Source organism: Polyergus mexicanus, unplaced genomic scaffold (assembly GCF_030449975.1).
Source record: "Polyergus mexicanus isolate NDT 795.1 unplaced genomic scaffold, iyPolMexi1.0 SCAF_132, whole genome shotgun sequence".
Classification (NCBI taxonomy): domain Eukaryota; kingdom Metazoa; phylum Arthropoda; class Insecta; order Hymenoptera; family Formicidae; genus Polyergus; species Polyergus mexicanus.
The window spans coordinates 1-27,737 of NW_027223452.1; the positions used below are offsets into that span (position 1 = coordinate 1).

Here is a 27,737-nt window from a genome sequence, read left to right on the forward strand (position 1 = left end):
ATTATGTTTTTTTTTACGTTTTAAAACTGGTACCTACATTTGTGTGATTTTATTATATAATTAAGAATTGATGTTCATGAAACATGATCAAACTAATAATCCTTAAACAGCAGAAATTAAATAGCATTGATAATTGTTTTTTGCAAAGATTTAATAACAATTTAAATTTAATAAAAAGTACTTTTATTCTGTGGAATAGAAATTTTATTAAAGCATTATTATGAAGAATATCATAAATGCAAATCTATATCATGAATATCAATAATTTTAAGTAAATTAGACATTATTGCATGTTAAGTATTATATATTGATATTTTTTTTATTTCGTATGATATAATATTACTCTCAATGCATGTGTTATATGTATAAGAGATTTTAATTTTTTACTTATATCTTATATTTAAGATAATACACTATTACGATGTGTTCTTCACTTGTTAATTTGGCACATCAATAAGAAATAAACGATTTTGTTACTTTTTTCAAAACTAATTTTTCAATCACACATTTTATTTAATTGCCAATGAGGTAAATATAATTAAGGACGGATATGCATTGTTCTTTTCATACATATAATCTATCGTGAGCTGAATGCTCCGATATTTGTATGTTAATAGTCTTCAATAATAATGCAGTTGGTAATGGTGCGACATGTTGTGAGGATAATGTTAAAGGATCTTCAAGGCTCGCAACATATCTTCGTAATTGCACCTCTGTACCATTGTCGCCCCAAGCGTGCAATGTCCATTCCCACATGTTGCTTATTGCGTATCCTGCCATCTTAACAGGATATGTCATCCATGCTGTTTCCTCTCTGCACTACAATTATTTAAAAAAAAAAAAAAAAAAAAAAAAAAAAAAAAAAAAAAATATCATTAGTTGCAAGTAAACATTTTATATGCATTCTCGCTTATATTGCCAACTATATAATGCAGTTTTTCTGTTTTCAAAATAGAATAGAAATTTTCATAACATAAGAAGTCTAATAATTTCATAAGAGATATATTTTTACATTCAAATATAATATTATATAAAAAACATAATATATTATATAATATTATTAATTCTTTGCAATACATCCAAGATGTTGATGTGTCATTCTATTGATTATTTATATCATAATATTTTTAGAATCTGATGGAATCAGATAAGAATAATTTCTCTTTCTCTACACACACACAATCAGATTTCTTATCTCATATATTCAATACATTCTCTATCTTTTTCTTATTTTACTTTTGCATACAATATAGATGCATGTGAATACTTCAGAAAAAAAACTGAAACGTTCATAAATATTTAATTATTTATCTGATCAATGATTAAAAACTAATAAATATAATTTCTACACCAACAGGAACATGAGTTTGAGTGGAAATATGAACTTCGAATTTATTTCATCTTCTATCACCTTAAAACAGAGGATTTAATCGCCATAAAGAAATAAAATATCGTTTACATCTGGTATAAACGTAGAAAGAAATTCATATTGAAAACAGAAGTATTATACCTGAAAGAAGAATATATTGCTTCCATGGTGAAATATATAAAAAGCATCGTGTCCGAAAGGAAGCGGTAGCGGCATCCTTGCGCTTCCGGAATAGAAATGAATTTGCGGTAACGCGTGTGTCCTGATGTGTTCCAACAGCGAGTCAGCCGTTACTAGTTCTCTGCAAGATTGCAAAAGGGGACATGTCAATTGTACACAAGATATAGAATCTGTGGAGCTGCCCCAAATTGGCGTCTGCGATAAACTCAGCGATTGTCGACTGGTGTTCGTCGCGGATAATTCCACAATTTGCGAAGATGATGATTCATTGATGCGAGCTTCGCTATCCCTTGACAACTCGCCGGTGCTGGCTGATTTGGTGCGATCGTTCAAAGACAATCGTAAACTATTGGCATCTATCATTTTATTGGAAATCGCCGTTGCTCCTTCCGAAATTTCGGGTTCTCTGGATAGATTATCCGCGGAAATAGCTTTTTCCCTACTTCCGAGTAACAATCTGGCCAACAAGAATTGCCTCGGTTTCAACATAGTACAATTATTTTTCGAGCGATTTAGGACTGGGGTTTCTTGCTTTTTATTATTTTTACCGAATAATTGATCGCGTAAGTTACAACGCTCGGATGTAACAGATGTTTTGTTTAACGTCTCATCATTATTCACATTAAAAGCATCGCGAAACACTATGTGCAATTTATCTGCGAGGAGGCATCGGCCTTGGCCCAAACGGACTCTGCAAACCGGGCAATGAGATGTTTTCGGTCTACAAACAACGCACAGAATGTGACCATGAACACATTGCGAGACTGGAGGTGCAGCGCTTTCCAAACAAATTGGACATTCCAAGGCACGAACCTAAAAAAATATGAACAATTTGATTTTTTTCCTGTGTATGTATGTGTATGATATAAATAATTAAAATTCATTATCTTTCAATGAAAGAAAAAAATCATCTTTTTGTGTTACTGTTTAGGATTTAACGCTGGATTAGTCTCTTAGGCTAATAATTAATTATAATGTTAATCTAACAGATGAGTAATCTATACAAATGAGAAAGAAAAATAGAAAAAAGTTGATTTATACCGTTCCTGATAAAGCGTTTGCAAGATTCCTGGCCACATCCGGAAGTGGACCTTTCAAAGCTATTCCAATATCATGTTCCTCTTTTTGACGCGGGTATCGCCAGATGGAAAAATTTACATCGTGTGTACCTTCCTCACTACGAATTAAAGTAGCAATATCTTTGATTTTTAATCCTAATAAATCGATGTCGTCAATACCCAACAGACAATCGCCGGTTCTGAACATGGCAAATGAATTGTATAAATCACAAATGAAATTACTTATACATTTTCTCAATATAAAATTTAACATTTATCGTGTAATTATAAATTGTCGTGTTTCGACTACGTATTATGTCAATGATACATCAAAAATTTTAAAGCAATTAATACTTCTATTGATAGTTTTTAAAAGGCGTAAATAACACTCACCTCAATCCTGCTAAATCGGCGGGACTATTCTTTTCAACATAGCCGATCCATGGATATGGATCCCATTTCGACTTGGTCAAATGGAATCCGCAAGATTTACCATGCACATCCGATGTTGCATTTATTTTCCGCATTTTAAGAACTATCTTTCCTGGCAGAAAGGAATCCGCATCTTCTTCGGGTGGAGATGTTACGATCTTCACGCCTGCCGCTTCCGTCAGAACTTCCGGATAAAAGATACGTGGCATGCTATACAATTATTATTCGCGCGGAAAAATCACTCCATATTCTATAATATAAATTCTTTTTTTCAATGCAGAAGAATGAATCAATATTTTAAAATTCTTTTCAGACATATATAAATAAATCGCAATTTATTAAGGTATTAACTTATCGCTCGATATGCGTAATGTATCAATCCACTTTGATCTTCAAAGCATCTTGAGCAAGATTGCTATTACTTTGGAACTGATCACGTCTGATCTCTTGACGAGAGAGAAAAGTCACTTGTTTACCTTCACCTATTTGCACGCTCTTGACATTGAATCTTACGTCACACGATGATGGTGAATATATCGTTTCTCTCATCCCTTTTACTGTAATGTATTTTTTAGAAGTAAAATATTTTCAACGAAAACGATTAATTCCGTGTTTATAGCTATCGTATTACAACATTAGTATATAATAGCAATTCTTTTATAATAATATATGAAGGGAAAAATGGAATAAGATTTTAATTAAACAAATTATTTTTTTCTATTATTTTTCTATTATTTTATTTCATAATAGAAAAAATTATAATATATGCTAATGTAAAATTGTATTTATAAGAGAATAATTGTTTTAATATATATATTTTTTTTATAAGACAAACGTGAGAATATATCTTACATATATGGCTTGGCTTTCATTACTTGATATCCTATAATAAAACAAATGTTATTTAGAACAAAAAAAAGAATATTATAATTAGTTTGCAAAATAAATTTTTGATATATACATGTTTTACATAAAGAGCCTTAACAGAATTATTTTATTTTAGGACAATCTATATCTATCTAAATATATTGTATATACATATGCATGTATGTGTGTATATATGTATATATCTTACATTTTTGTTTGTATATTTTAAAGTTGGAAGAACATGCACCAAGATTGTCATTGACTAAACCGAATTCAAACGATATAATTTCTGAATCCATTAATCGACAAGATAGAAAAATAAATTAAATCATATATAATAAGGTTATAGGAAATAGAAAAATGTCAATATAAAAAAATTTTTGTTTTTTTCAATATAATGTATATGATTATGTAATGTATTAATATACAATCTTTTAAAGAATCTACAATGAAAATTTGATCAAATAAATTTAAAATGACATTTATAATACTTCGATATTTTTCCATTGTTAAATAGAAATGACATAAGAGCTTATTATAATACGTGTAGCATTTTTTTTTTCTATAAGATATATAAAAAATATAAATCAGTTTTTAGTAGAAAATTGAATTAACTAATTATTAAAATTATTTATGATGTAGATGTAATGACAAGAAATATATCAATTTTACTTTTAATAAATTATATAGGATTATCTGAAAAAAGTCAGCTCTATAATAATGGATAAATATAAATAATTGTTTATAATAAAAAATATATATGGACTTCTTAATAAGAAGATAATCTATTATATTTGTGTATTTCTACAGGTATAAAAAAATTTTAATATTAATAGATAAGCATAAAAAATATATGATTAATTCGTTACTGATATAATATATTCAGACATTGGCTTAGTGTATGCAAGGTAGTGTGTGCCATGGCTTTAAGAACTAAGAGATCTGAATCCAGATGCAAATCCGAGTTCTCGATCGATTGCGCTAGAGCAAGATTGTGTTTCTCCACTTTTCTTAATTGCTCCTGGCAATTAGCGAAAGCATCCAGCACTTCCAGTTTAACGACAGGATTTCTGCTCGAATTCCCAGAATGTTCTCGAGGCGGCAACGGAGGATGGCTGCTGGCTATAGCTCTGGTATACATCTCCGTAACTGCTCGTAGTTTATCCACCCATTCCTGACGTGCTCGTGCATCGGTGGCTCGAAGTTTGATCATATCACCTAGATGAGGAGGGATATATCATAAACTTGAAAGCTAAAATTTTAATAAACATCTACCTTTATCACATGCAAAATTATACGAAAAATAAGTTAGTATATATCAATAAACTTGTAAGTTAAACGTTAGATATTTACCCGTAGCAGAATTGACAGTAAACGTGTTTGAATCCTCATCGCTGGGAGCTATTACGGCGCCTGCTAAATATATCGAACACCGTGGCCTTTGATTCTTCTCAGATTCACTGAGGAAGTAATGTAGTTCACCGGTCTCAGGACTTAGAATAAACCAACGATACTGCCAGCCTTTCATAGCATTCGTGTATTTGTGTAGTAGACCCTCATAGGGATGTCTTGTTTGTACATTCATCGTTTTGCTTTCGCTGCTTTTAATCTTGGAAGCCTCTTATTCTGCGAACGGTGGGATTTTCTCGGGAGATATGTCATCTGAACTAAAACAATCGTACTCGAGTCTCAAGTGACACATTTAGGAAGGTTAGGATAGGATTGTTGTAAGATAGGTTAGAAGAAATCGCGACAATTTATCCAGACATATTTACATAGGCTATGTTCCAAAATTCATTGCCAATACTGGAAATCTATAATATACGTTACGTGAGCTATAGATTTTCAGTACTGGCAGTGAATTTTGGAACACGGCTATAGTTATATATATATATGATGTAAATATAAAAGTATTTCATTGCGTATAATTACGTCACGCGTCGTGTCGTAAACAATAAATGAACAATGCCCAGGAATGCAGTCGCGAAATTTAACAACAGCCGTAGCTATATTAGATTTGATGTAAGAATATATATATATATATATTCTTACATCATGATTCTAATATTTCTGGGCATTTCTGACTGGCTATTATTTTATATGATTGCGCATTCACGGGACTAGTGCATTTTTATATTGCTATCAATACATGTTTCTAAAGAAATAAACTATGTATGCAGCTATATATCATCCCTGCAGATGTGATCAATTAATTTTTCTGTATATACTTCGTATAAATCCATCTTTTTTTTTTTACATAAAATTTAATTGACCTGAGAACAAGTCGATGATATTGCATAAGATGCAGATAAAAATAATTTAAAATCACTAATATAGGGAAAATTATTTACATGAGAGAAAATGAAAATTAATATTTTATTAATAAATTACAAAGCTCTTTCATATTTAACCAGATAGCTCTGCAGCAAGAAAAATCAGATAATGATTATATAAACAAAACGAAATACTATATTGAATATATTCATGGAAAATAAAATTATGTTTGAAAACGCAAAACACATGATGATAAATTGAAAATACAAAATAAAAATAGGCATATATTATGCTCGTGCATAATCGAATATATGACTGTGTCCACTGTTTAAAATAGATTAAGAAAATATCAATGGAGTTAAATCAATATAATGATTTAAAATAAAAACAGTAAAATCTTAATCCTGGCATAAGATCATATAATCCTTAATAATATATGCAAGTAAAAAATAAAATTTTTACGAAGACGATATGAGACCTTCTTCTATTAATGTATTTTTTACTTCTACAAATTCAATTTTATACGCTCCATTGGAACCCTCAATAATTTTAATTTTTATGACTGCATTATTTTCTATTAATGTTGCTATTTTTTCTCGTATGATAGGTGAATAATTGCCTGCATTGTCGACAGGTGCCAAATCTGTAATAAACAGTACATAAGAATATAACTGAATAACTGAAAAATTATAATCTGTGTTTAATTTATTAATAATTAATACTTACTGACAACTGTACAGACATTCGCCATTACCGCAGGCGTAATGAAATCTTTAGGCATTAACCTTATATTCTTATGTTCCACTGTTTCTATATTTCCATAATCAATGTAGAAAACTACAGCTGTGGTATATGATTTTTTTGGATTGAGGCATGCTGCACGATACCACTCATTCTGATACAGTGCCAAACACAATTCATTTTCTCGAGGTATATAATATTCCGTTTTCTCGCAATATTCTCTTAACTACAACAAAATAAGATATTATCGCATATGTATTATGCAAAAACGTAAATACATTTTAATGTGATTTACCAATTTGGGCATCACTTCAGTAACATGAGTATGCAACTCAATATCGAAGGGACCTATCATGTATTTTGTGCCGCCATCTTCTTTTGGTATATGTAGCACCACTGCATTTAATACATCACCCACTTGTCCTAAACTGGCAAATTCTATATCGTGTATCATGTAACAAGTATTATCTATATAAAAAAAAAAAATAATTTTATAATATTTATTTTGTAACAGATAAATTTTTAATATATAGTTATATAAAAATTATATATTATAGTGTGTGTATTGTGTGATAGTATATATATAAAATTATATTATGTAAACATGTATATATTTATAAAATGAAAATGGGGAACAGAGCTAGTTAAAGTATAAAGAGAAAATAATATATTTTTTCGGCTAATTTTGTTGAATAGTATTTTGCATACTGAAACTTAAGATTATATTGAAAGATCACATTAGGTAATAAAGTGATATATTTAAAATCTTCATACTCAAATATTTGAATGAATGTTACTTTCTAGACATGCTTCATAATTTACAATTAATTACCACGATAGTCCGTTTGTTTCCAAGTTGGTGTCAATAATTGGTTTATCTTATCATTAACACTTTCTCCTGTAGGCATCATCAAATGAACTCCATCTTTCAATGGATCACCCTCATATACACATATTAGAGATGTTTCGTTGCCCACCAACTCGCGAAGGAAAAGATCTACTTCTGTGTTCATAGAAACTTCAGAAGGGACATTTTTCAAACTTATCTTTGCTGAACAACTTCGTTGCTATAAAAAGTATATAGACAAAGAAATTAAACAGATATTTAACGAGCTATCATGATTCTTCTATTGCATATATTAGAATATCACCAACCAGTGCCAAGGTTTCTGGCAAAACTTGAAGGTCTCTTATGCTAATGTCATCCACATTTCCAAAATCTGTATATACTATTTTAGCCTTTTCATTCTGCATGTTTATGACCAACGCGCGATAACTATTGTTATCGGAGAATGGCGCGATGACTGCTTGCTTATTATATGGAGGATTGGATAGACGCGGTGCTACAATAAGGATAAAACAATTTATCAACATTAAATAATGTTAAATAATTATCCTATTATGTTATTTAATTAGTTCAGTTATTTTACCTGTTCGTGCACATTGTGCAACACGTTGCATAATATTGTTATAATATTCTATTGCCTCTTCATCCAAAGAACGCGCAAACACTTGATAATGATTTCGATAACTGGTAAGACATATCTAAAATAATCAACGAAAATGATGGAATCAACTTCAATCTACTTCATTAGTGTACATAAAGTAGAGTGGGGTAAGTAAACAGCTTTCATCTCTCATTGTTCACAAATATATATCTCTTTATTTCTTTACATAACAAATAGAAATCTGATTCTGCATAGTATTGTGGTTAAAAAACTATTTATATCTCCTTGCATGTGTCTGTTTATTTTTATTATTCTAGTATAATTAAAAACATTATTTGATTCAATTAAAGATCAGATATTTTAATATGCAAAATCAAACCTTAGATCCACTCTTTATTTCGGAAAATGCAGGAAATGACAACTTTGTCATAAATTTCCAGGACTTCATCATAGCCTCACATACAAATTCGGCGTCTTTACTTATTTTTATTTTAAGATTTTCTTGCTTGTGGTTTTGTTCATTCATGATTGTTGTGAATTGATATATTTCTCCCAGCTTGCAACAACATTAAATGATAAATATCAAAATTGGATAACACACATAAGCAAAGTATATAATCTATTCTACAATTATTACAGAGCATAGTATATATTCTTTGAAATAGTTTTCTTTATTTCTTTATATTTTTTAGAAATTTAGTGTGTAGATTTTTAACAATTATCTTGTTAAACAATCTGTTTAAAACAAATTTTACAGTATTTTAGCATGCACATACAACAGAATATTTTAATATATACATGTGTATATGTACGCACGAACGTGAGCAATATTTTATATGATATATAAAGTATTTAAAGATACTTACTGTCAATTTGTTGGGATGGTTTACTTCACATATTACTCCAATAGCATGAGTATTTAAAAATCTTTTAGGACATGGTAAAATTTTGTTTACACTCATATATCTAGCTTCATCTATTGCAATAATATGTAAATCGGATGATGTCGAAGATGGTAAGATATATCCTCTACACCAGGCATCTTTTCCTTCACCACAAATCAAATCTTCTACTCCTGGACTAAAAAAATAAATATTTCTATTTATACCAATTATCTGTGCATATGTAATATTTATATATAATATATAGTAAATGGATTTTCACAGATCTTTAACGTTAATGAATGTAAAGTAATATATAAAATATATTTGTAATATATGAAATATATTTGTGTGTACATATGCAATGCACTTACATATAATGCGCAAATTCTTGTGTTTTCATACACTCCTCTTGCAACTCATTGAAAAGCATCTCGATTTCAGCAGTAAAATCTTGGGGACCCAAAGTTGCACTATAGACATTTTCTTGGACAGATTCGGAAATTTGAATGAAACCCACAAATTCTAATTCGGGAATCGCTTTTTTGCTGAACAAATCAGCGAAACCATCTAAGATAGTAGGTGGTGTCTGAGCCATGGAAGCCTTTACATTTTCATTTGATACTTTTAAGTTTTCTTGTGCAGACTTCTCCATTATATTATTCATATTTGAAGCATTTTCCATATGTGAAGATAATTTTCTCGATTGCTCTTTCACATCTACTATTATCGTTTTCTCAGCATCTATAGATAACACTTTAACAAAGATTCTCTCACCATATTGGAAATTTTTGTACCTTTTATTTGTGGCTGTCAAGCGAATTTTTCTAGCAAGGTTAGGAACTTTAATCATATCTGATATATCTCTGATCTCAGCATCTTTTTGTAGTAATTCATCGTTACCATAATCGATAAAATGAACTTTTACAGGATTCAGGGATATTATCATAGCTCTGTGCCAAAGAGTTTCGTAAAGTACGCCATAAATATTACCGATAATCGGTTGCACGTTACGTGATTTTTTTGCAACACTTTGTAACTCCGTCATTAATTTCGTGCACGTCTCCAAATCTTTTAATGTGGAAATCCAATATTCGCCATTGTCCAATGGTATTAAAATTTCTATTTCTGTGAATTCTGTTTTTGATAAATACATATTCTTATAAAAAGCTAGATCGTCGTCTATCGCAATACTATTGTTCGAGCTATTTCCTTGTCTATTGACAATTTCTCTGTCGTTGTAAGCTGTAGATTTTCTGTCATTCTGCAATTCATTCTTTTGGTAAGATTGACTTCCATCATTATTGGAACTTTTGCTTCTTAAACTGCTATTATCGAATTTTTCTGTACGAGAACTAGTCTTCTTTATAGCACCATTATGACTATAATTTTGGTTAGTGAAATTAGATGTTGTCAAAGAATATCCATCATTTCTCTTTGACTTTTCAGTATTCTCTTTAATATTATTACATCTGTGCAACTGATTTTGTTTAGAAAAATCTTTGGTATTCATTGCACTTAATGTTTGTTGATCTATTGTTTCAGTGTGAGATATATATATATTAGTATTAGATATATTAGTATTATTATTAGTAAATATTACATGAATAGACATATATTTATCCTGACTATTGATATCACTATTGGTAGAACAGTTTGTAATATCCACATTATTCTTATGGATATTAGTATTTGCATTTGTGCTGTTTGGATTCTCTGTCTGCATTGCATTAGGTCGCCGTAATTTTATCTCATTAGATGCAATTGTTTTATTTGACATTGATGGTATCTTCGTTTGATTTTCATCTTTGTTAATTTGCAATAACGACATGTCATTAATTGGTTCTTCCACTAATCTTCTGCAAAGAAAAAAATCATTCGCTATATAATTAAAAATTTAATTGTATTATAAAAATAGATAATTAATACATAAAAATGATATTTCAATTGTATTATAAAAATAGATAATATAGAATAAATATAATGGACAAATGCTCTTAACATATTAAAATTTGTCTATATTATTTGATAGCTCATATCACAGATAATAAAATAAGAATCTTATTCAAACAATACTTTTATCTCAAAATAAAAATTTTATATAAATAATAAGAGCAGACAAATGTATATCTGCAGCTAAATGTATGATTTTTAATTGCTACATATAATAATTTGTTATAATGTTATAAACATGTTTACTAATTAATGTATGTAAATATAATTACGGTATCCGTTGGCATTCGACTTGATGTCTTGGCCAATCACTTTTTTGACACACTATGCTACAATAATATGTGTTACATTTTTCACAATGTTTGTTTGTTTTATTAGAACAAATAAGGCACCTTTGTACTCCATTCTTAAATTTGTCCTCTCCATATTCATATAATCCCTAAACAAAATAAAAAATATTATTAACTTTATATTATTCTAAAACAAGTTATATTAACAGCTAAACTATTAACTAATATCAGAATAATAAATAATAAATAGTATCGTAATATTTATATGTATTTATAAAAATAATTTTTAAACTTATATAGTTTTATATATTTTGTGTGTATCATTTGCATTCCAAATATAATTGCGACATACATTATATCGTTTTTCCAATACACGTACAATGCATTCTTCAACTTTAGGGTTCTGCTCTGGAAATTCATATAATGTATAACCACGTCCAAGTGATACATGTCTTCGTCCATCTTCTGTGACAGTTATTACGCCTCTAAAATAAGATGTACAAAATACAATAACGATGTAAAAATATAAATGATGCACAAGTATAAATAAGTGTTATATTGTATTTATTTAACCTTGTCCATAATCTATTTGTGTTCACAGTAGGTTCTTCGATTTCATAAAGATTAGACGCTTGTGAAAATAAAGGTACATTTTCTACATATCTGTCTGATAATGTCATTTGTGACGCAAAATTCTTACGAAATGCATTCAGTGTTTGACCACGACCCACACCATTTTGGCTACAATTACATATTTATTATTATATATCACTTTTGCTATTAATATATAAAACATAAAAATAATTTATTTGTTATATATATATATATATATATACATATATATTCTCAATTTATTATATGAAATATTTTTTACTCTCTCTTAGATTTTTAAATAATTTTACATCTTCTAAATATTTCTATGATATATTATAATCTATCTATATACATTTAAAAATATATATATATAAAATATATATAAACTTTAAATTATAATAATTGTTTTGTGTAATAACATTTCAATAATGAATAATATTAATGATACATACTGTTTGATATCATTGCGAGTAGACACAGATGGTTCTGCAACAGTATCTATTGCTCTTGCTCTTCCTCCAGAAACTTCTGATACATATGATTTTGGCAATTTGTCCTCCCTTATAACAGATCTTTCTTTTGCAAGTGCAACTTTTAAATATAATGGTTTTTTATTATTGAGTTCCCGTATAGCTTGTTCCGCTTCACGATATGATTTATATGTAATATAAGCCCATGTGGCATTATGAGGATAGAACGTTCCAATAATTTTACCATACTGATTAAAAACTTCTTTAATAGCAACCTTAAATGTTAACACAATTCATATTATTGAATAATAAAATATTTCCCACAATCAAATATAAATAATATATAATACATAAATTCATGAGACATATATAAGAGGCAATATATAATTGATTATATAAAAATCAAATCAATAAAAAAAGTACAATATATATAAAACTTTTCAATATAATTATAATTTATAATTAGTAAAATATACCTCATCTAACTCTGATGGCAAACTTTTCACATATATGGTGTACTCTGTATCCATCCTGTATTAAAAAAATTATATTTATAAAAATTAATAAAAAATAAGATACAAACATAATAAATATATAAACGATACATAAGATATAAATTTAATACATTGTTCAAATGTTACGTCAAAAAGTTATATTATTATATACATTATAAAAAATATAATTAAATGTGACAAAGATCATATCTATAATATAATCATATTTCATAAATATCTATAAAATTAAAATTCTTTTCGATTTTGCAACGTAAAAATCTCGCAAGCAGCAACGTTTACTTTGTTCTTACCTATCAAAGATCGGCTCGGCATCCATATCGGCATCAAAATACGCCATATCGTCTCGCAAAACGTTTGCAAAATTGTCTCACCTTAAAAAATTGAAATTGTGCTAGAAATCAACTTTCTTTGTTCACTCGAAACGTTACTAAATGATACCGGCGCGAACGACAACTTGGCAAGTGCATGTATGTGCTACGTACATATAAACAACAAAGGACACTTGTAGTTGACCTATAACGTGCGGAAAAAAATGTGAAAAGCACGTAACAATATACACAACTAAATTTATGAAAGAGATAGATAGCGAAAAGTAACAGTTTGTTAATCTGAGCTGCACTTTTTACGCGTGAAATTAAGTAAACATATTTTCGTTGTAACAAAGCACAAGAAAACACAGACAAAGAAAACCCTATAAATCTGATATCTAATAAAGGAACTATTAAGTACGGTGATATATACTGGTAATAGATACTGTGTAGTGATATATATATATATAATTTTTTGTTTTTCAATATTTTTCAGATTTTGTGTAATAGTATTTATAACATATACCGGACACATATTAATATACAATATATTATTTTTTATCTTCGAGAGAAACTTACCTGATCCAAACTGAAAATATTTTCGATCCTGCAGTTACGGTCGTTACGAACGTAGAGACATATAAGAACAACGAATATATATCTTCGTATATGTTTCTCGCGCCAGAACTGCGATAAGAGAGTGCGATTAAAAAATGATTAGCTCAACGTTTCTTGTACTTTTTTTCTTTCTTCAACAAGCATTCGTCCTTTTTAAGCCAGTGCTGCCCTCTTTTTCTATGTGTATCTCTTTCTTTCTTTATCATCTCTTTCCTTTATTTTCCTTCTTTTGAACTCTAATCTGTAATCAAAAAAGTAGTATCTTAAAAGAAATATATCTCGACAAAATCGAGAATTATGCAAAAATAATTTAAAGTTTATTCACGCGAAAAAGTAAAAACATAAACAGCAACAATCGCGATGCTTTTTTGACAAGCGTAGTTGACTTATTTTTCCACGATTTCAGATGATTCAAATTGTGCGCGAATACAACAATTGGCTCAATAATATTTTAGACTCCGTTAGATATACATACAACCATAGACATCTAGTAGTATATCTAGACCGAGGGTGGAGGAGTGGGAGCCGAGGTGCACGTAGAAAAGGACATATGACTCCTGCAAACAGGACGCGACAATGCTTGCCGCGCGGCAAAAATAAGCGATGCGGCAAACAAAAATATAATTATTCTGGTGTTCAAACAGCACACGTTAAAGATTGGAGTAAGCATGTACAAACTGTGTATATTTCCTTCATAATCTTTAATCTAGAAATACGCATATATCATATATAAAATAGATAAGATTAAATAATAATATATAAAATAGAAAAGTACATATCTTAATTACAAAATTATTTGCTTTAATTTATCATAAATATAGATCCGGCTATGCGTAAAAAACTTCGAATATTGCTGTTGGCCCTGCTTTGTATAAGAAGAAGGAGAAATAAAAGAAACATTTTAAATAGACAAAAAGGAAGATATTGGGTACATATCCTAAACTACAATTAAAACAACAACAAGGAGATTGGCATAATCTTTTGTTTACGAAATGAGATTACAAGATGAAGAAACATTTTTAAATTGTACGAGGATGACATCCAGTATGTTTGATAATATATTATTAAGAGTTGAACCTTTCATAAAAAAAAAATAAAAATAAATTGGAGAGTTCCTATTCCAGCAGCTGCAAGATTGTTAATGACTATATACAGTTCCAGTAAACACAAAGTAACAGTAACATAACATTAATGTTACAATATAATTTGCCATTCAACAACATAACTGTTACGTACAAGGCATGTTACATTGCAGTTATATTGTTGAGTGGGAAATCATAACATTGATCTTATATTACTGTTTACTTTGTGTTTACTGGGGTACATCTAAATATCACACATATATTTAATGAGCAGACAACAGCCAACTTCCTGTTTCCTCACACCAAATCACGCGATCTTTAATACCATGCAAATATTTATTTCTACGCTAGATGGTTGAAAACGTTAAGAAGCAGAGAATTAAAATAAATATGAAAAATGGTAAAGTGTATCTTAAGAAACTGCACATCAAACTATGAGAATGGTTTTAGAACGGATAGTACATCTGGTCACGTGGTCGACGTAGTTAGATAGACAAGAACAGGTCTGAGAAGCGACAACTCTCGCAGTCCCACATTTCTAGCCGCCAATCAACATGGCCGTGCGCGTTCCAGTATGGTATATAGGACTCTACGTACGACAAATGTAAAGGCCTTCACACACAAATTGACATATAGCTGCATATGCGTAGCATAAGACCATTTGGATCAATGAGCATGCCAGGTAAATCAATATGACGATTTTCTTTCGATGCTCATTGGTCCAGACGATCTTACGCTATGCATATGCAACTATGTCAATTTGTATGCTTCCCATTTTAATATCGGCCTTACTGCTTAAGTTTTTTTACGTGCCACAGCCCTTAAGGGCCGTCTACAATGGCAGTAAAACAAGACTGTAAAGCGGGGAGTATAAAGAATTTGATTGGTCAATTACTTTATGCTTATTAAGGAAATAGATCAATCAATTTTTTTATGCTTATGATTATGCGTTTATGCAAAAGTGTGTGCTCTCCGCTTAAGATTAGAAAAGTATACTGTTTTTAGTGACGTAAAGACCGGGAGTAACGAAATGGGGAAATCCCATTTGCTTTTAAAATCTTAAGGCCCATCTACATAGGACACAACACGCCAGACGCAGCTTGCAGGCTTGTATTCATAATCAGTTCTTATATTTAAGACCGCCTTAAGTAATATCTTAAGATGCTAATATAGGCTCTGTGATTGATTTAGGACATATTAAGATTGTGCTTAAGAGGATCTTAAATATAAGAACTAACTATGAATACCGGTCTGCGAGCTGCGTCTGGCGTGTTGCGTCCTATGTAGACGGGCCTTTACTCCTCACTCTATACTACCTAGTACCATTGTAGAATACCCTTTACATATATACCATCGATATATAGTCGATATGTTGATGTTCGTAACAGTTACCGTTCGTTCGTATTAATTATCAAAATGGAAAATAAACGAGAAATTTGTAAAAAATTATGTTTATTTACATTGACAAGGAAAAATTAAGTTGGCTCTACTGAAATATCAATCTTCCTCGTTTCTATTCCACTTCCAGTGTTCCAGTGGAAACAGTTCATTAAATTCGGCATCGAAATAGAATCAGATCGACGACTTTGGTGGAAACTAGACCACAGGGCTGCGTTCGAAAACGTCATCCGAGTGTCGTTCTATCTTTGTTATTTACTGAAAGTTAGAACAAAGATAGAATGACGCTCGTGTGCACACGGGTAATGTTTTCGAACGCGGCCCAGATGATGTTTCCGAATGCAGCCTACACGCTGGTAGCGGGCACAAAACGCAAGACTCGCATCTATGCCTTGAAATTCGCAATGCTTCGCGACTTTTACGCGCGCGTAAATACGCGTACGTATGCGTACGAGGCAATAATATTAGAATGAAAATTCTCGCCAAGCTACATCGGGCGCAAAAAAATGCGGGCTGGTGGAATACAGTGGAATAACGGCGCGCGATTGGCCGATGTTATTTCGCGACGATGTGTCATGTGACCCTTTCCTCTATTTATGCAAACATCACCGATCACTTGGCCTCGCGCAGTCTCGTGGCAAAACAATAACAAACAACATACATCGTAACTTCGCGTTTCTCGTGATTTTTCGCCCGTTTGCGCGATCATTTGTCGTACGACGCCTCTCCGTCTGAAAAAGGGCGATCGATCCGTACTCGATCTCGATCGTCGTAGATTTTGTCGGGGAAGAATCGACTAGACTGGAAAAAGTGAAACTCAATCTGGGCTTTGCAATCTCGTCGCAATGTTGTCAGCCGCGAAAAATGCCTGCTAATGAGAATCGTGATGCGTGCGTACTATGAACGCGCATGGACCAATATGTGATTTCGACGTGTGTGTTTACCGCTGTTTTTCCCAATTCTATCAGCTCTGTCGCAATTTGCCAAAAAAGTAGAGAGAGAGAGAGAGAGAGAGAGAAAGAGAAAAAGGAAGAGAGAGAGAGAGAGAAAGAAAATTGTCTCCGACCGTTCCCTTGTGCATCATTGCGGACGCGAGATTGTGGAATCGATCGAACACGGACGAGTCAAAATCGGAATTGTTCGATGGACGATTGGCCGCGTGCATTTTTTTTTCATTATCCGCGTTCTGTTCTACTCGCCGTTTTCGAGCCTGCTGCGAATTCGCGCGTAAGAACACGCGACAAATTATATAGTCGCTGATATTTGTCACGACACGGATCGACAAGTTGGATTGGATACATCGAGCCTGGGATCGATGATTTTTCTCATCTAGCCAATTTTTATGTACCACCTGGTGGAGTAGCAGTTTTTAGAGTATATAAGCACGCAGCGTCATCCTCACATTTATCATTACAGCCCGTGTCACTGATGAACAATTCTAAGTATAGCGACTTTTCTTTAGCTAACACAATGGACACCGTAGTGAAGCAGGAACCTGTACAGGAAATGGGCTCGGCGTCGGCATCTGTACCGATACCCGGAGGACACAGAGGAACTACGCGAGGAGCGTACGATCAGTTCTCTCCTTCACCTTTGACTCTCTCTTCTGGATGGGATATGAGGAGTGAACAGATGGAATATCCTTTTAAAATGGATCCAGATCCGCTGGACATTTCATTTAATATGGACGAGGATGATATATTCCAAGTAGACAAAGCGGAACTAATTCAGGGCCCAACCCTTGCAGCGTTAAACGCCAATGATGAGACACTGCAATTGGGAGATCTAAGTTTTGATGATCTGTTGTTGCCCGAAGAAAGGGTACAGCCTATAAAAATAGAGACTGCTCCTCTATTGTCCGGCTCTCTATTTAGCACTAGCGGCACAGGATTCGCACCTAGTAGTTTTCCTCAATCTGGATTAACTCGTCGAAGCTGTCCCACATATACAAATACATATGCTTTTAATAGAAGTTCAACTGTTGTGGATAATGCAGAAGCTGTTCCTATTGCATTTCCTAGTCCAGGCACTGGCAACATTGCAGGTTTAACATTTTAAAAATAATTTAATGTAAAAATAATCACAGATTATAATAATAATAGTAGCACATTTTCTAATAAGAATATATTTGTAACTGATTTGTAAGTAGAATCTATTATTTATTGTTTTTTTATAATAAAGACGAAAATGTTCCTATAATTCATATAGGTAGTTCCACAGCGAGTTCATCAACTTCTCCACATCCTCCAGAGCAGCATCTTGGATCATCCACTTTACACGAACTACTTATGAGAAGAGGTGAAAATTCACTTAATAATCCAGTATCCAATCAAATGGATATCTCCACGATAAGTGGTAAATCTAAAGTTTCGAGACTCTCTATGTCTGCGCCAACTCAGACAATGGGGCATCTGGATCAGATCTGGTCTCATAGGGAACCGCGTCAACATCTGTTAAGTACTGGTAGTTTGGTGGAGGCAGGATCGACAAGTAGTTTGAGTACTGGTGGCGCATTAAGTCCAGATCCACTTTGTCCTGATCCTCTTAGCCACGATGAAGGGTATGAAGACAGCGATGATGATAGTGACCATTATGATGATTACAGCAGCGATAATGGTATCTATATGTATTATTATATTATTTATATATAATTAGATATATTAAATATAATTTATTATACAGATTATTATTTTACAATCTTGTATCAAAGTTCAATTTATTTTATATTTTTGTAAAATTAAGTAAAATCAATGTATTATAAAATAAATAAAATTATATAAGTAGAATTTAACTAAACTAAATAAATGAATTATCATTTACTTATTAGATACAGGTGGAAGTGATGGTGAGGATCAGAGTAACAACAGAATAGGAATAGGAGCTACAGAATTAGGGAAAGATAACAGACATAATAAAAAAGAAAGATTCTTTTGGCAATATAATGTTCAAGCAAAGGGACCAAAAGGACAGCGATTGATCGCTCGAACGCGCTTAGAAGATCCGCATGTTTTGAACGAAGCAACCGATCCAGTATTTAGTCCTCATTGTGCCCTAAGAGGAATCAAACATAGCGGAAAAGCACGAAAAGGCGATGGAAACGATCTTACACCGAATCCTCGCAAACTTCATAATATTGGACGAGAATTAGATAAACTCAATCGCATTATAAATGATATGACACCTGTTTCGGAATTACCTTTTACAGCAAGACCAAAGACACGTAAAGAAAAGAACAAACTAGCTTCGCGGGCATGTCGCTTGAAGAAAAAAGCTCAACATGAAGCTAATAAAATAAAGTTGCACGGACTCGAAACAGAACACAGTTGAGTATAAGTCGAGATAGAAAAATCTGTATTTTAATGAGATTATTTCAAATGTGTAATGGATTAAAAAGTTAAAATTATTTTTCTACAGGACGTCTCATACAAGGTATATCGCAAGCTAAACATACACTTGCTGCTAAATTAGCCGAATCCAATCCTGAGAATCAAGAAGAGCTTACACGACAAATGGAAAAATGTTGCAAACTAGCTACCAGTGAGTAACATCTTAATATTATTTTTTATTAAACATGTATAAGTATATAAAGTATATTTAAATATAACAAACATTAATGATTAGTATTATTCTAATATGCGCAAATTTATTATTACAGAAGTACGAATAGCAAATCATTCGACAGAATTTGTGAACAAGATATTGGATAATATTAGAGCCGGCGTACCTGATGGCGGCATCGATAATTTTTAATATTATAGAAAACGTTTTCCTATAAATCTTATATTTACATATGTATATATTTAAAAAATGGGGATATGCTATATATATATATATATATATATATATATATATATATATATAGATAATGCTTTATATCTAAACTTTATCGCTATTTTAGAAAATAGATTTATAATTAATTTGATTAATGCATAATTAACAGAGAGATATTCCACACACGCTCGCGCCACATACACACATTATATATATATATATATATAAACAAGTGTCTCATTATACCAGGTGTAACTAAACAAACACATATGGACAATACTATCAGATACAGAACAACAATCCAAATCGGAAAGTCCTGACCATTTTTTGATCTGAGGTTTCTTTTCATTGTTATATGATGTTAAAATTAACTAATCAGCGCCTGTCTACAATGGAAAACAAAGAAGGTACAACGGGGGTCGGAGTAGCGAGACGGTTTTCTGCTATATAGACAGGCGCTGATTAGCTAATTTTAACATCATATAACAACGAAAAGAAAGCTCAAATTCAAAAAAAATGGTTCAAGACTTTTCGATTTGGATTGTTGTTCTGTATCTGATAGTATTGTCCATATGCATTTGTTTAGTTACACCCTGTATATATATAAACAGGTGTCTTATTATATATATATATGAAGTGTTTCAGGAAATATTTATTAGTGTAAGTAAAGAACGAAAAACCTTGATATAAAACCTTGATTAGTTAACTTTTGAAAACCTCCAAATCATGAATTTTTTTTATGAAAATATATTTTTTTGCATTATGTATATTGATTAAACTGTACATACTATTGTATTTCTCATGCATCACGTGCTGCAGCTTCAGTATCATATTCTTTTTTTTATATAAAAACAAAACATGATTTTTTTTACAATTGAATATCTTTTCCTTTCTTAAGAAAACATAATACGATTATATATCTTGATAAAAATGCAAGAAAAAAGTGCCGAATGTCACTTAACAATTATGATAGACCATTAGATATTATCAATATCCATTATTGTTGAATGTTGCAATCTTTAATTTTAATTCTTGATTTATGGTGAAAGTGCACTGACAAAGCTTTTTGCTCTGGAACAATTGGGAAAATAGCAGAAATAAGATTTAATTTATATATGTTAAATTCAATCGTATTAATTGCTGAGCTTTTGCCTAATTCGAAATATGGTACCGATGGTTATTTGCATTCCAAATAGATATAATCAATTGATGCATAATCATTAATGATGATCAAGATTTCAAAATTATTATGATTGTGTATTACGCAACAATAAGATAATAATTGACATTGATGATTTTTTTTTAAATATTCTGACAATATAGTTTTAAACGTAATAGTAACAAATCTAGAATGTGTATGCACATATAAATTGCACTTAGGAAGGAGCTTTGAATTAAAATAGTTGTTTGCTGTTTGCTGACTCGATCTACCTCAGAATGAAATGCTATACCTACATATATATATGTATGTATATATGTATGTGCGCATACACATACACATCATACATATACATACATACATATATCATATATATGTATGTATGTATATGTATGTATGTATATGTATGGTGTGTATGTGTATGCGCATACATACATATACATATATCATATATATATATATATATGGGTTTAAGATGAAATAACGATTTATGAAAAGATTGTAATCGTGGCGTGACGATATATTGTTGTTTCAGAATTTTAGAAGAGAGAAGATGAATGTAATGACGATATATATATATATATATATCCTCTCTGTTCAATGTTTAGAATGATTGTACGCCGCGGTTAAATTATAATTATATTTTGCTAATTACTAATATGTATATGTATATATATATATATATATATATATATATATATATACATATATTTTAAATATACGCGATGTTAATCCATATTATATATGTACTAATATTTTTTTAATCAATTTTTTGTATGTAAAGTTGCGCAAATTATAGTGTTTACGAAAAAGTGTGAATATAGTCATATGATTATAGATATAAATACAGATGTTGTATAATCCTTATCAAATCGTTATGCAGTCTAATTTATTGTTATGCGAGTTATCGTAAGAGTTTAATTTGCTGTATGTTTAAATGTCGGCAAGAGTGTAATAGCGTAGCACGAGACGTCATTCCGATATCATCGTAGTCGCAAGATTGTGCAAGAATTGGGTGTAATAAAAATATTTTTTCAGGATGTGCAATATACGTTCTCGTATATATGAAATGTCATTTTGTTATTTCGATAATTTTTTTTTATGTACTTGCGTATTGCGTTTATGCATTCGATGCTTCGAGTGCGGTTGCATTAATGAATTGCTGCTGATAGAATAGACGCGTATTTTTTTGTTATTACGGGTCGTTGAGTATATAAAATGTAAAATTGGTATTTGGTGTGTAAACCTATTTCGGCATTAATAATCAAGTTACATCGGTAAACGACTCGATGATAAGTGATTAATTTCATCAAAATGTAAAGACAAAGTTGGATTGTCGTTTTTATTCTAATAAAAAAAATCTTGTGGACAGCAAAAACGGACCTTTTAATGAATAATTATTCATTAACATGTATAATATATATAAAAAGACTAAGATCCTGAGTTGGTTAAGTCTATTTTTTCACAAAGTCTTAACAAATGATACGGCACTGTTTATATATATATCATTATATTATATTCTGATAATTTTTGCTGAAATTATTACAAGTTACATTTATGATGAAAGAAGAAAGAGAGATTCTGCGTCTATAAATTAATTAAAATCAATACAAGCAAAATAAACAATATGAAAAATATATATACACAATTCTATAAAATTCTATAGAATATAAAATACTATAGAATTTTATAGAATATAATATACACATATACTTCTCTATAAAATTATATGTTAAATGCATAGGATTCTGTATTTAAAAAATAGTAATATTGAATATAAAAATAAAAAGAAAACGCGCTAACGAGAACGAAACGCAAAAAACAGGATGTGAATATATATATATATATATATATATATATATATATATATTTTCGCGCTCTTTATTCTGTGTTTGGAACAGTTCTCATCAATATAGTTTATTTTGTTTCCTTCTTGTTTTTGTATTATTTATTAGATCTTCATATTCTATTTTTTTGCTTAATAATAACAATAAAATCTCATCTGATTGCATTTGTATGTTATTGACATCATATAATATTTCTTTAGAAGCAAGAGTATTTCGAATTAATTTTAGCATATAGGCGGCATCAAAAAAATATTAATATATTATAATTATCAGTTGCATGTGAAAAAAATAAATATCATTATAAATGTTTGCATTTAAATGTTCACACACACATACGCTAAATATTAGATACAAGTCCGTCAAAAGTGAATGCGATGACTTGAACCCTAGGATAAGGAGCGATAAAACAAAGAATTTTTTTTGTAATTTCAGCTCGTTCTTTAGAAATAAGCCCATTAACTAAAAAGTATGCTAGAGTTTCCATCTTTCATTTATATTTATACCATTTAACAAATATACCATGAGTCAACAAATAAAATAAACTGGAGTCTAAATGTGAATCGGTCGATCTAGTCAGTCGGCGTCGACACCATAGTGACCCAGAATTTAAAAAAGTTGGCCAAAAATATATATCTATTATAATATAACAAAAGTATGTACACTTATATGTTTTTGAGATGGCTGTTTACGATAAGAAAATTTATATACACGGTCCTAAAAAATGTCGAAAAAAGTGGACGTTCAAGCTGGCTGCAATGATGTACATGTACATACCGTTTGCGATAAATCTATCCCCACTACCGATACATTCTTTTCTGTTCTTCTTTATTTAATGGGCTTTTCTCTCTGGTATTATCAGTTAAAAGGTAAAACGGAACAATCTATATAAGTAATACGTCACGTGACATTTCTAAAAAATTGTAATTGTAAGAAATATCAAATTTCCGAGTATACAGAGTGTCCTAGACCACCCATATACCCCTTTTCTTTCAAAAATTAAGCATTTTAGAGAAAAACGTTTTGAACAAAAATTGTATGGTTTTGAGAGGAACATATGATGGTGTCCTTGATATATATATATCATATACCCTGTATATATATATATATTTTTTTTTTTTTATTAAGGAGAGACTACCGACCAAACGCAATTTTTTGAATTTACCAGTTTTTGTAATGGCTATACAGAATTATAAATCCTTTTACACGATTAAAGTACATACATATCAATGCTCTATGGGACAGTTAAATTTTTTTAACTTTTTTTCGTTTTCGGCATAAAGTCGACTGTCCCATAGATCATTGATGTACCTTAATCGTGTAAAAGCATTTATAATTCATCTGTCTCTAGCCATTATAAAAACTAGTAAATTCAAAAAATTGCGTTCGGTCGGTAGTCCAGGATCTCCTTAATGGGCACATTTGTATAAGCGGCTTTGAAATTCGCGATTTTGCAGAAACATCGAACGTGAGAAAAATAATCGTTAGAAAGGGATCTTGATCATCTTCGCATAAATTGTTCGTGACGTAACAGCACGGCGCGCTACGTCAACATAAAATTTGCTTTGTTATTATTTACGGCAATTGGAGAAATTCGTCGAGTCGATCAAAAGGTTATGTTGCACTGTAACTTCGCCAAGATTGTTTTCTTTTAGCGTCAAAACTATCGGAGTGTTTTTCCTTAAGGCGTTCTCACTTGCTCATGGGATTTATTGACGATGAATTGCAAGAAGTATCTCAGCTCTGTCACAATGTTGTTGATGGAAGCCGTCTCGTCTCTTGCGTACGGAGTATGGTCCGCGTCGAAATAACGTAATAAAACTCTACATTGCGCCTTTATCGCATCTCGGATCAAAATTGTTTTGTCCTCATTGCGATTATTTTCATCATTGGCTTTCTTATTTCAGGAAAACATCGTTCAAGCAACTCGTCGTGTGCATCCAATTCCGAGACGATTATCCCTCGTCACCGCTGTTTCTCGAATTAAAAAGTAAAACTCTATCTACAAAGCTGCTCAATGGACTAGCAGAAGTCTGCGAAAAGGAGTGCAAGCGTTTATTGAACAAAGCACAGGTCCCTACATTTATATTTATACTCAACGATATGTTACATATAAAATTTATTTTGTCTAATAAATTTTCTTTTATACCGATAGGTGTTGCCAATTTTAAAGTTTATCAGAAATTTTATTGAGGAGAATCCGCTTATCTGTTGCTACGACGAAATATCAACGTTAAAAAAGCTTCTGAAGGATGAAGACGAGTTAAAATTGAAGCAGAAGAATTCTTATATTTGTTTAAAATTATACCAAAATTTATATAATTTTAAGACCAAGCTTGACATTCCGGATAATTATCCCATTAATTGCGTGACGTATGTTTAATTTTCTTCTATAAAATTCATGCAGTAAATTAAGATTTAATGTCACTAATTTTTACATCATTTATTTGCAGGTTTAGTGATGTTGATACAAATTTTCCACCATTGTTTAAGCGTTATTTAGTTGGACAAGGAAGAGAATTAGCAAGACAATGTATCGAGCCACCATTGAAGAAACAAACCCAACAGAAACCATTCACTCCAAAACCATCATTAAACACAATTGCTTCCTTCCTCATAAAGTAATTCTTATTCTTACATCAGTATATTTTTAATTATTATAGCTTTTTTTAATTTTATGATTTAACTTTTGCAGAAGTGTAAAAACTTTTCCACAAGAGCCTTGCCAACATTGCAAAGTAATATGCTTGCCAGCAAACCCAGAAGAGATCGTAACCGACGAAAATGCGGATTTCCACGCCGAAAGACTTTATTGTGGTCATCTCTTCCACTTAAAATGTCTCGTGACATACATGAAGACTCCGCCATTCCATGGTAAAATAAGAATTTTATTTAAATATCAAATTATGTTGCATTAAAAGATTTAAAAAAAATTCTTTTATTTTTATTTATTTATCTTTTTGTTATAGGGGGTAAGAAATGTCCAAGTTGCAACCAACGTGTGTATCATGACAAATGGGGATTAAGTGACAAGCTCGCAGAAACTCGCTGGGCTCATCAACAGGCACGAGCAAGAGAGTTAGCAGAAGTTGAAGATTTTTTCAGCTAAAAAAATCCTGTATCAACAGACACTTGCGCTGTGAGTTTCATGATACTTTACTAAAAGCGTGATATGATAAATGAAAGCATATAAGACATGGCAACTGACATTTTGAGAAAAAATAAAATGCTTGACAAGAATGAAAGTATAAAAGAGAAAGAATTCTGCCACTAAAAAGAAAAATTATTTTTATGATTTAACGAAATTGTACTATTTTAGAATATTGTACCACATTTATTAAAGAGACAAGTAACGTTGAAAAAAGATTTCTATTTGTTAAATATATAACGATACTTACATCTATTTCCAAATAGAAAAATGTCAGTTACCAATTTTATGTTTGCATCAAGAAAGTAAGAATGAAAGAAAGTATCATTGCGAATAGCAAATGGGCATTAATCACAGTGGGCTTAAAATAGTTGATAAGAATATTTTTTACGTGTACTAAATGTATCAGCATAGCATTATTTTTATATCTTTAGATTACTTTATGTAAAAATAATATTTATATACATACACACATTATATGCTTCCAAATTTTTTTTTTTTTTTTTTTTTTTTTAAATATTTTGTTTAACAGTTATAACTCAAAATTATTTGCGAGTCAATAATTTATAACTTAGATTTATAATTTGAATGTTTAATCTCGGAAATTCTTACCATAGAGTTGACATACATTTTTTAAAAAACGTAGTTTTAAATGATGCAATAGAAAATGATTTTAATAAAAAAAATAGCCAAAAGACGACAGATGAATAATTGGAAAGAGAGATTGCTGGTATACAACTTTTATTAAAAACTTTCTTCTAACCACAATTAAAGATTATAGCTTGTAATAATAACGAACAAAAGTAAATTAAACAGTTTTTTTGGAATCTATCTATCTTGTAAAAAAAGAAAAACTTTTTAATAAGTAAAAAATTTATCTATATCTTACGGCAATACACAAATATCGCAAGCATTCGTCGTAAAACCAACTATAATAAAAAAAATGTATATATATATAGAAATAAATTTTATAAATTTGGGAAAGAGAGGCTGTGCGTGTGTCGGTTTCCGATGCATTTCGTATCTTATAAACGTAACGCATACTTTTTGAACTCACGACGATTGATCTTTTGTATCATGTATAGGAGGCAAGTCAAGTCGTTTTCGGTGATGCGTGCATACGATTATATAATATATAATTTGCAGAAATTATTTCACAAAGCAGAGTGTGATGGTCAGTATGGGCGCAATCTCGCATGTATGCATAAATAGTTGTGACCGTGTTCGTGACGTATTGATCCTCGGTACCGTATAGTGACATTGTCTCCGTCTCCCTTTCTCTCCTCCTTTCTGACTCTTGTGCGGGCACATTTTCGTTTGTTCTGCCGCGTTTACTT

General features: G+C 30.9%; 5 protein-coding genes across 7 annotated transcripts; 2 read left to right on the top strand and 3 right to left on the bottom strand.

The window, feature by feature from the left end:
* Nucleotides 1-434: 434 nt before the first annotated feature.
* LOC138944243 (uncharacterized) lies at nucleotides 435-3,663 on the bottom strand. Its single transcript, XM_070315148.1, has 4 exons — nucleotides 3,001-3,663; nucleotides 2,591-2,807; nucleotides 1,511-2,362; nucleotides 435-819 (listed from the first exon to the last, which is right to left on the bottom strand). The coding sequence occupies exons 1-4, from the start codon at nucleotides 3,246-3,248 to the stop codon at nucleotides 565-567; spliced, it is 1,572 nt and encodes a 523-aa protein (XP_070171249.1). The 5' UTR covers nucleotides 3,249-3,663; the 3' UTR covers nucleotides 435-564.
* Nucleotides 3,664-4,455: 792 nt separating this feature from the next.
* LOC138944247 (oxysterol-binding protein-related protein 11) lies at nucleotides 4,456-5,536 on the bottom strand. The gene is made up of 2 exons (XM_070315152.1): nucleotides 5,260-5,536; nucleotides 4,456-5,124 (listed from the first exon to the last, which is right to left on the bottom strand). Exons 1-2 carry the CDS (start codon nucleotides 5,489-5,491, stop codon nucleotides 4,772-4,774), a joined length of 585 nt encoding a protein of 194 aa, XP_070171253.1. The 5' UTR covers nucleotides 5,492-5,536; the 3' UTR covers nucleotides 4,456-4,771.
* A 696-nt stretch (nucleotides 5,537-6,232) lies between these two features.
* Nucleotides 6,233-15,478, bottom strand: Vret (vreteno). Of its 2 annotated transcripts, none has more exons than XM_070315150.1 (17): nucleotides 15,304-15,478; nucleotides 13,960-14,239; nucleotides 13,363-13,443; nucleotides 13,034-13,088; nucleotides 12,540-12,832; nucleotides 12,067-12,234; nucleotides 11,846-11,978; nucleotides 11,476-11,642; nucleotides 9,625-11,109; nucleotides 9,236-9,449; nucleotides 8,749-8,925; nucleotides 8,352-8,466; nucleotides 8,077-8,264; nucleotides 7,754-7,988; nucleotides 7,217-7,389; nucleotides 6,907-7,147; nucleotides 6,233-6,823 (listed from the first exon to the last, which is right to left on the bottom strand). In XM_070315150.1, the coding sequence occupies exons 3-17, from the start codon at nucleotides 13,407-13,409 to the stop codon at nucleotides 6,639-6,641; spliced, it is 3,876 nt and encodes a 1,291-aa protein (XP_070171251.1). In that variant the 5' UTR covers nucleotides 13,410-13,443; nucleotides 13,960-14,239; nucleotides 15,304-15,478; the 3' UTR covers nucleotides 6,233-6,638. The 2 variants fall into 2 exon arrangements, with proteins under 2 accessions (XP_070171251.1, XP_070171252.1); XM_070315151.1 differs by lacking the exon at nucleotides 15,304-15,478 and adding an exon at nucleotides 14,474-14,555.
* Nucleotides 15,479-16,817: 1,339 nt separating this feature from the next.
* Reptor (repressed by TOR) lies at nucleotides 16,818-20,296 on the top strand. 2 transcript variants are annotated; one of them, XM_070315154.1, is made up of 6 exons: nucleotides 16,818-17,852; nucleotides 17,941-18,522; nucleotides 18,687-19,094; nucleotides 19,306-19,800; nucleotides 19,893-20,015; nucleotides 20,134-20,296. In XM_070315154.1, the coding sequence occupies exons 2-6, from the start codon at nucleotides 17,949-17,951 to the stop codon at nucleotides 20,226-20,228; spliced, it is 1,695 nt and encodes a 564-aa protein (XP_070171255.1). In that variant the 5' UTR covers nucleotides 16,818-17,852; nucleotides 17,941-17,948; the 3' UTR covers nucleotides 20,229-20,296. The 2 variants fall into 2 exon arrangements, with proteins under 2 accessions (XP_070171255.1, XP_070171254.1); XM_070315153.1 differs by having other exon boundaries at nucleotides 16,819-18,522.
* Nucleotides 20,297-24,645: 4,349 nt separating this feature from the next.
* On the top strand, nucleotides 24,646-26,903 carry LOC138944244 (uncharacterized). Its single transcript, XM_070315149.1, has 6 exons — nucleotides 24,646-25,064; nucleotides 25,160-25,325; nucleotides 25,408-25,625; nucleotides 25,706-25,873; nucleotides 25,948-26,126; nucleotides 26,222-26,903. Exons 1-6 carry the CDS (start codon nucleotides 24,955-24,957, stop codon nucleotides 26,359-26,361), a joined length of 981 nt encoding a protein of 326 aa, XP_070171250.1. The 5' UTR covers nucleotides 24,646-24,954; the 3' UTR covers nucleotides 26,362-26,903.
* The last annotated feature ends 834 nt before the right edge of the window (nucleotides 26,904-27,737 follow it).

What these genes read in the sequence shown, in the direction of transcription:
- LOC138944244 (XM_070315149.1), top strand. Translation starts at nt 24,955, where the DNA reads ATGGGATTTATTGACGATGAATTGCAAGAAGTATCTCAGCTCTGTCAC. An exon ending in ATGGTCCGCGTCGAAATAAC is followed by an intron (nt 25,065 to 25,159) that starts GTAATAAAACTC and finishes TTCTTATTTCAG; the next exon opens with GAAAACATCGTTCAAGCAAC. An exon ending in GAAGACTCCGCCATTCCATG is followed by an intron (nt 26,127 to 26,221) that starts GTAAAATAAGAA and finishes TTTTTGTTATAG; the next exon opens with GGGGTAAGAAATGTCCAAGT.
- Reptor (XM_070315153.1), top strand. Translation starts at nt 17,907, where the DNA reads ATGAACAATTCTAAGTATAGCGACTTTTCTTTAGCTAACACAATGGAC. An exon ending in AGGCACTGGCAACATTGCAG is followed by an intron (nt 18,523 to 18,686) that starts GTTTAACATTTT and finishes TAATTCATATAG; the next exon opens with GTAGTTCCACAGCGAGTTCA. An exon ending in ATGTTGCAAACTAGCTACCA is followed by an intron (nt 20,016 to 20,133) that starts GTGAGTAACATC and finishes TTATTATTACAG; the next exon opens with AAGTACGAATAGCAAATCAT.
- Vret (XM_070315150.1), bottom strand. Translation starts at nt 13,409, where the DNA reads ATGGCGTATTTTGATGCCGATATGGATGCCGAGCCGATCTTTGATAG. An exon ending in GTCGAATGCCAACGGATACC is followed by an intron (nt 11,110 to 11,475) that starts GTAATTATATTT and finishes TTTTCTTTGCAG; the next exon opens with AAGATTAGTGGAAGAACCAA. An exon ending in GAATGTCTGTACAGTTGTCA is followed by an intron (nt 6,824 to 6,906) that starts GTAAGTATTAAT and finishes TGTTTATTACAG; the next exon opens with ATTTGGCACCTGTCGACAAT.
- LOC138944243 (XM_070315148.1), bottom strand. Translation starts at nt 3,248, where the DNA reads ATGCCACGTATCTTTTATCCGGAAGTTCTGACGGAAGCGGCAGGCGTG. An exon ending in GCCGATTTAGCAGGATTGAG is followed by an intron (nt 2,808 to 3,000) that starts GTGAGTGTTATT and finishes TGCCATGTTCAG; the next exon opens with AACCGGCGATTGTCTGTTGG. An exon ending in GCAATATATTCTTCTTTCAG is followed by an intron (nt 820 to 1,510) that starts GTATAATACTTC and finishes AAATAATTGTAG; the next exon opens with TGCAGAGAGGAAACAGCATG.
- LOC138944247 (XM_070315152.1), bottom strand. Translation starts at nt 5,491, where the DNA reads ATGAATGTACAAACAAGACATCCCTATGAGGGTCTACTACACAAATAC. An exon ending in TACTGTCAATTCTGCTACGG is followed by an intron (nt 5,125 to 5,259) that starts GTAAATATCTAA and finishes CTCCTCATCTAG; the next exon opens with GTGATATGATCAAACTTCGA.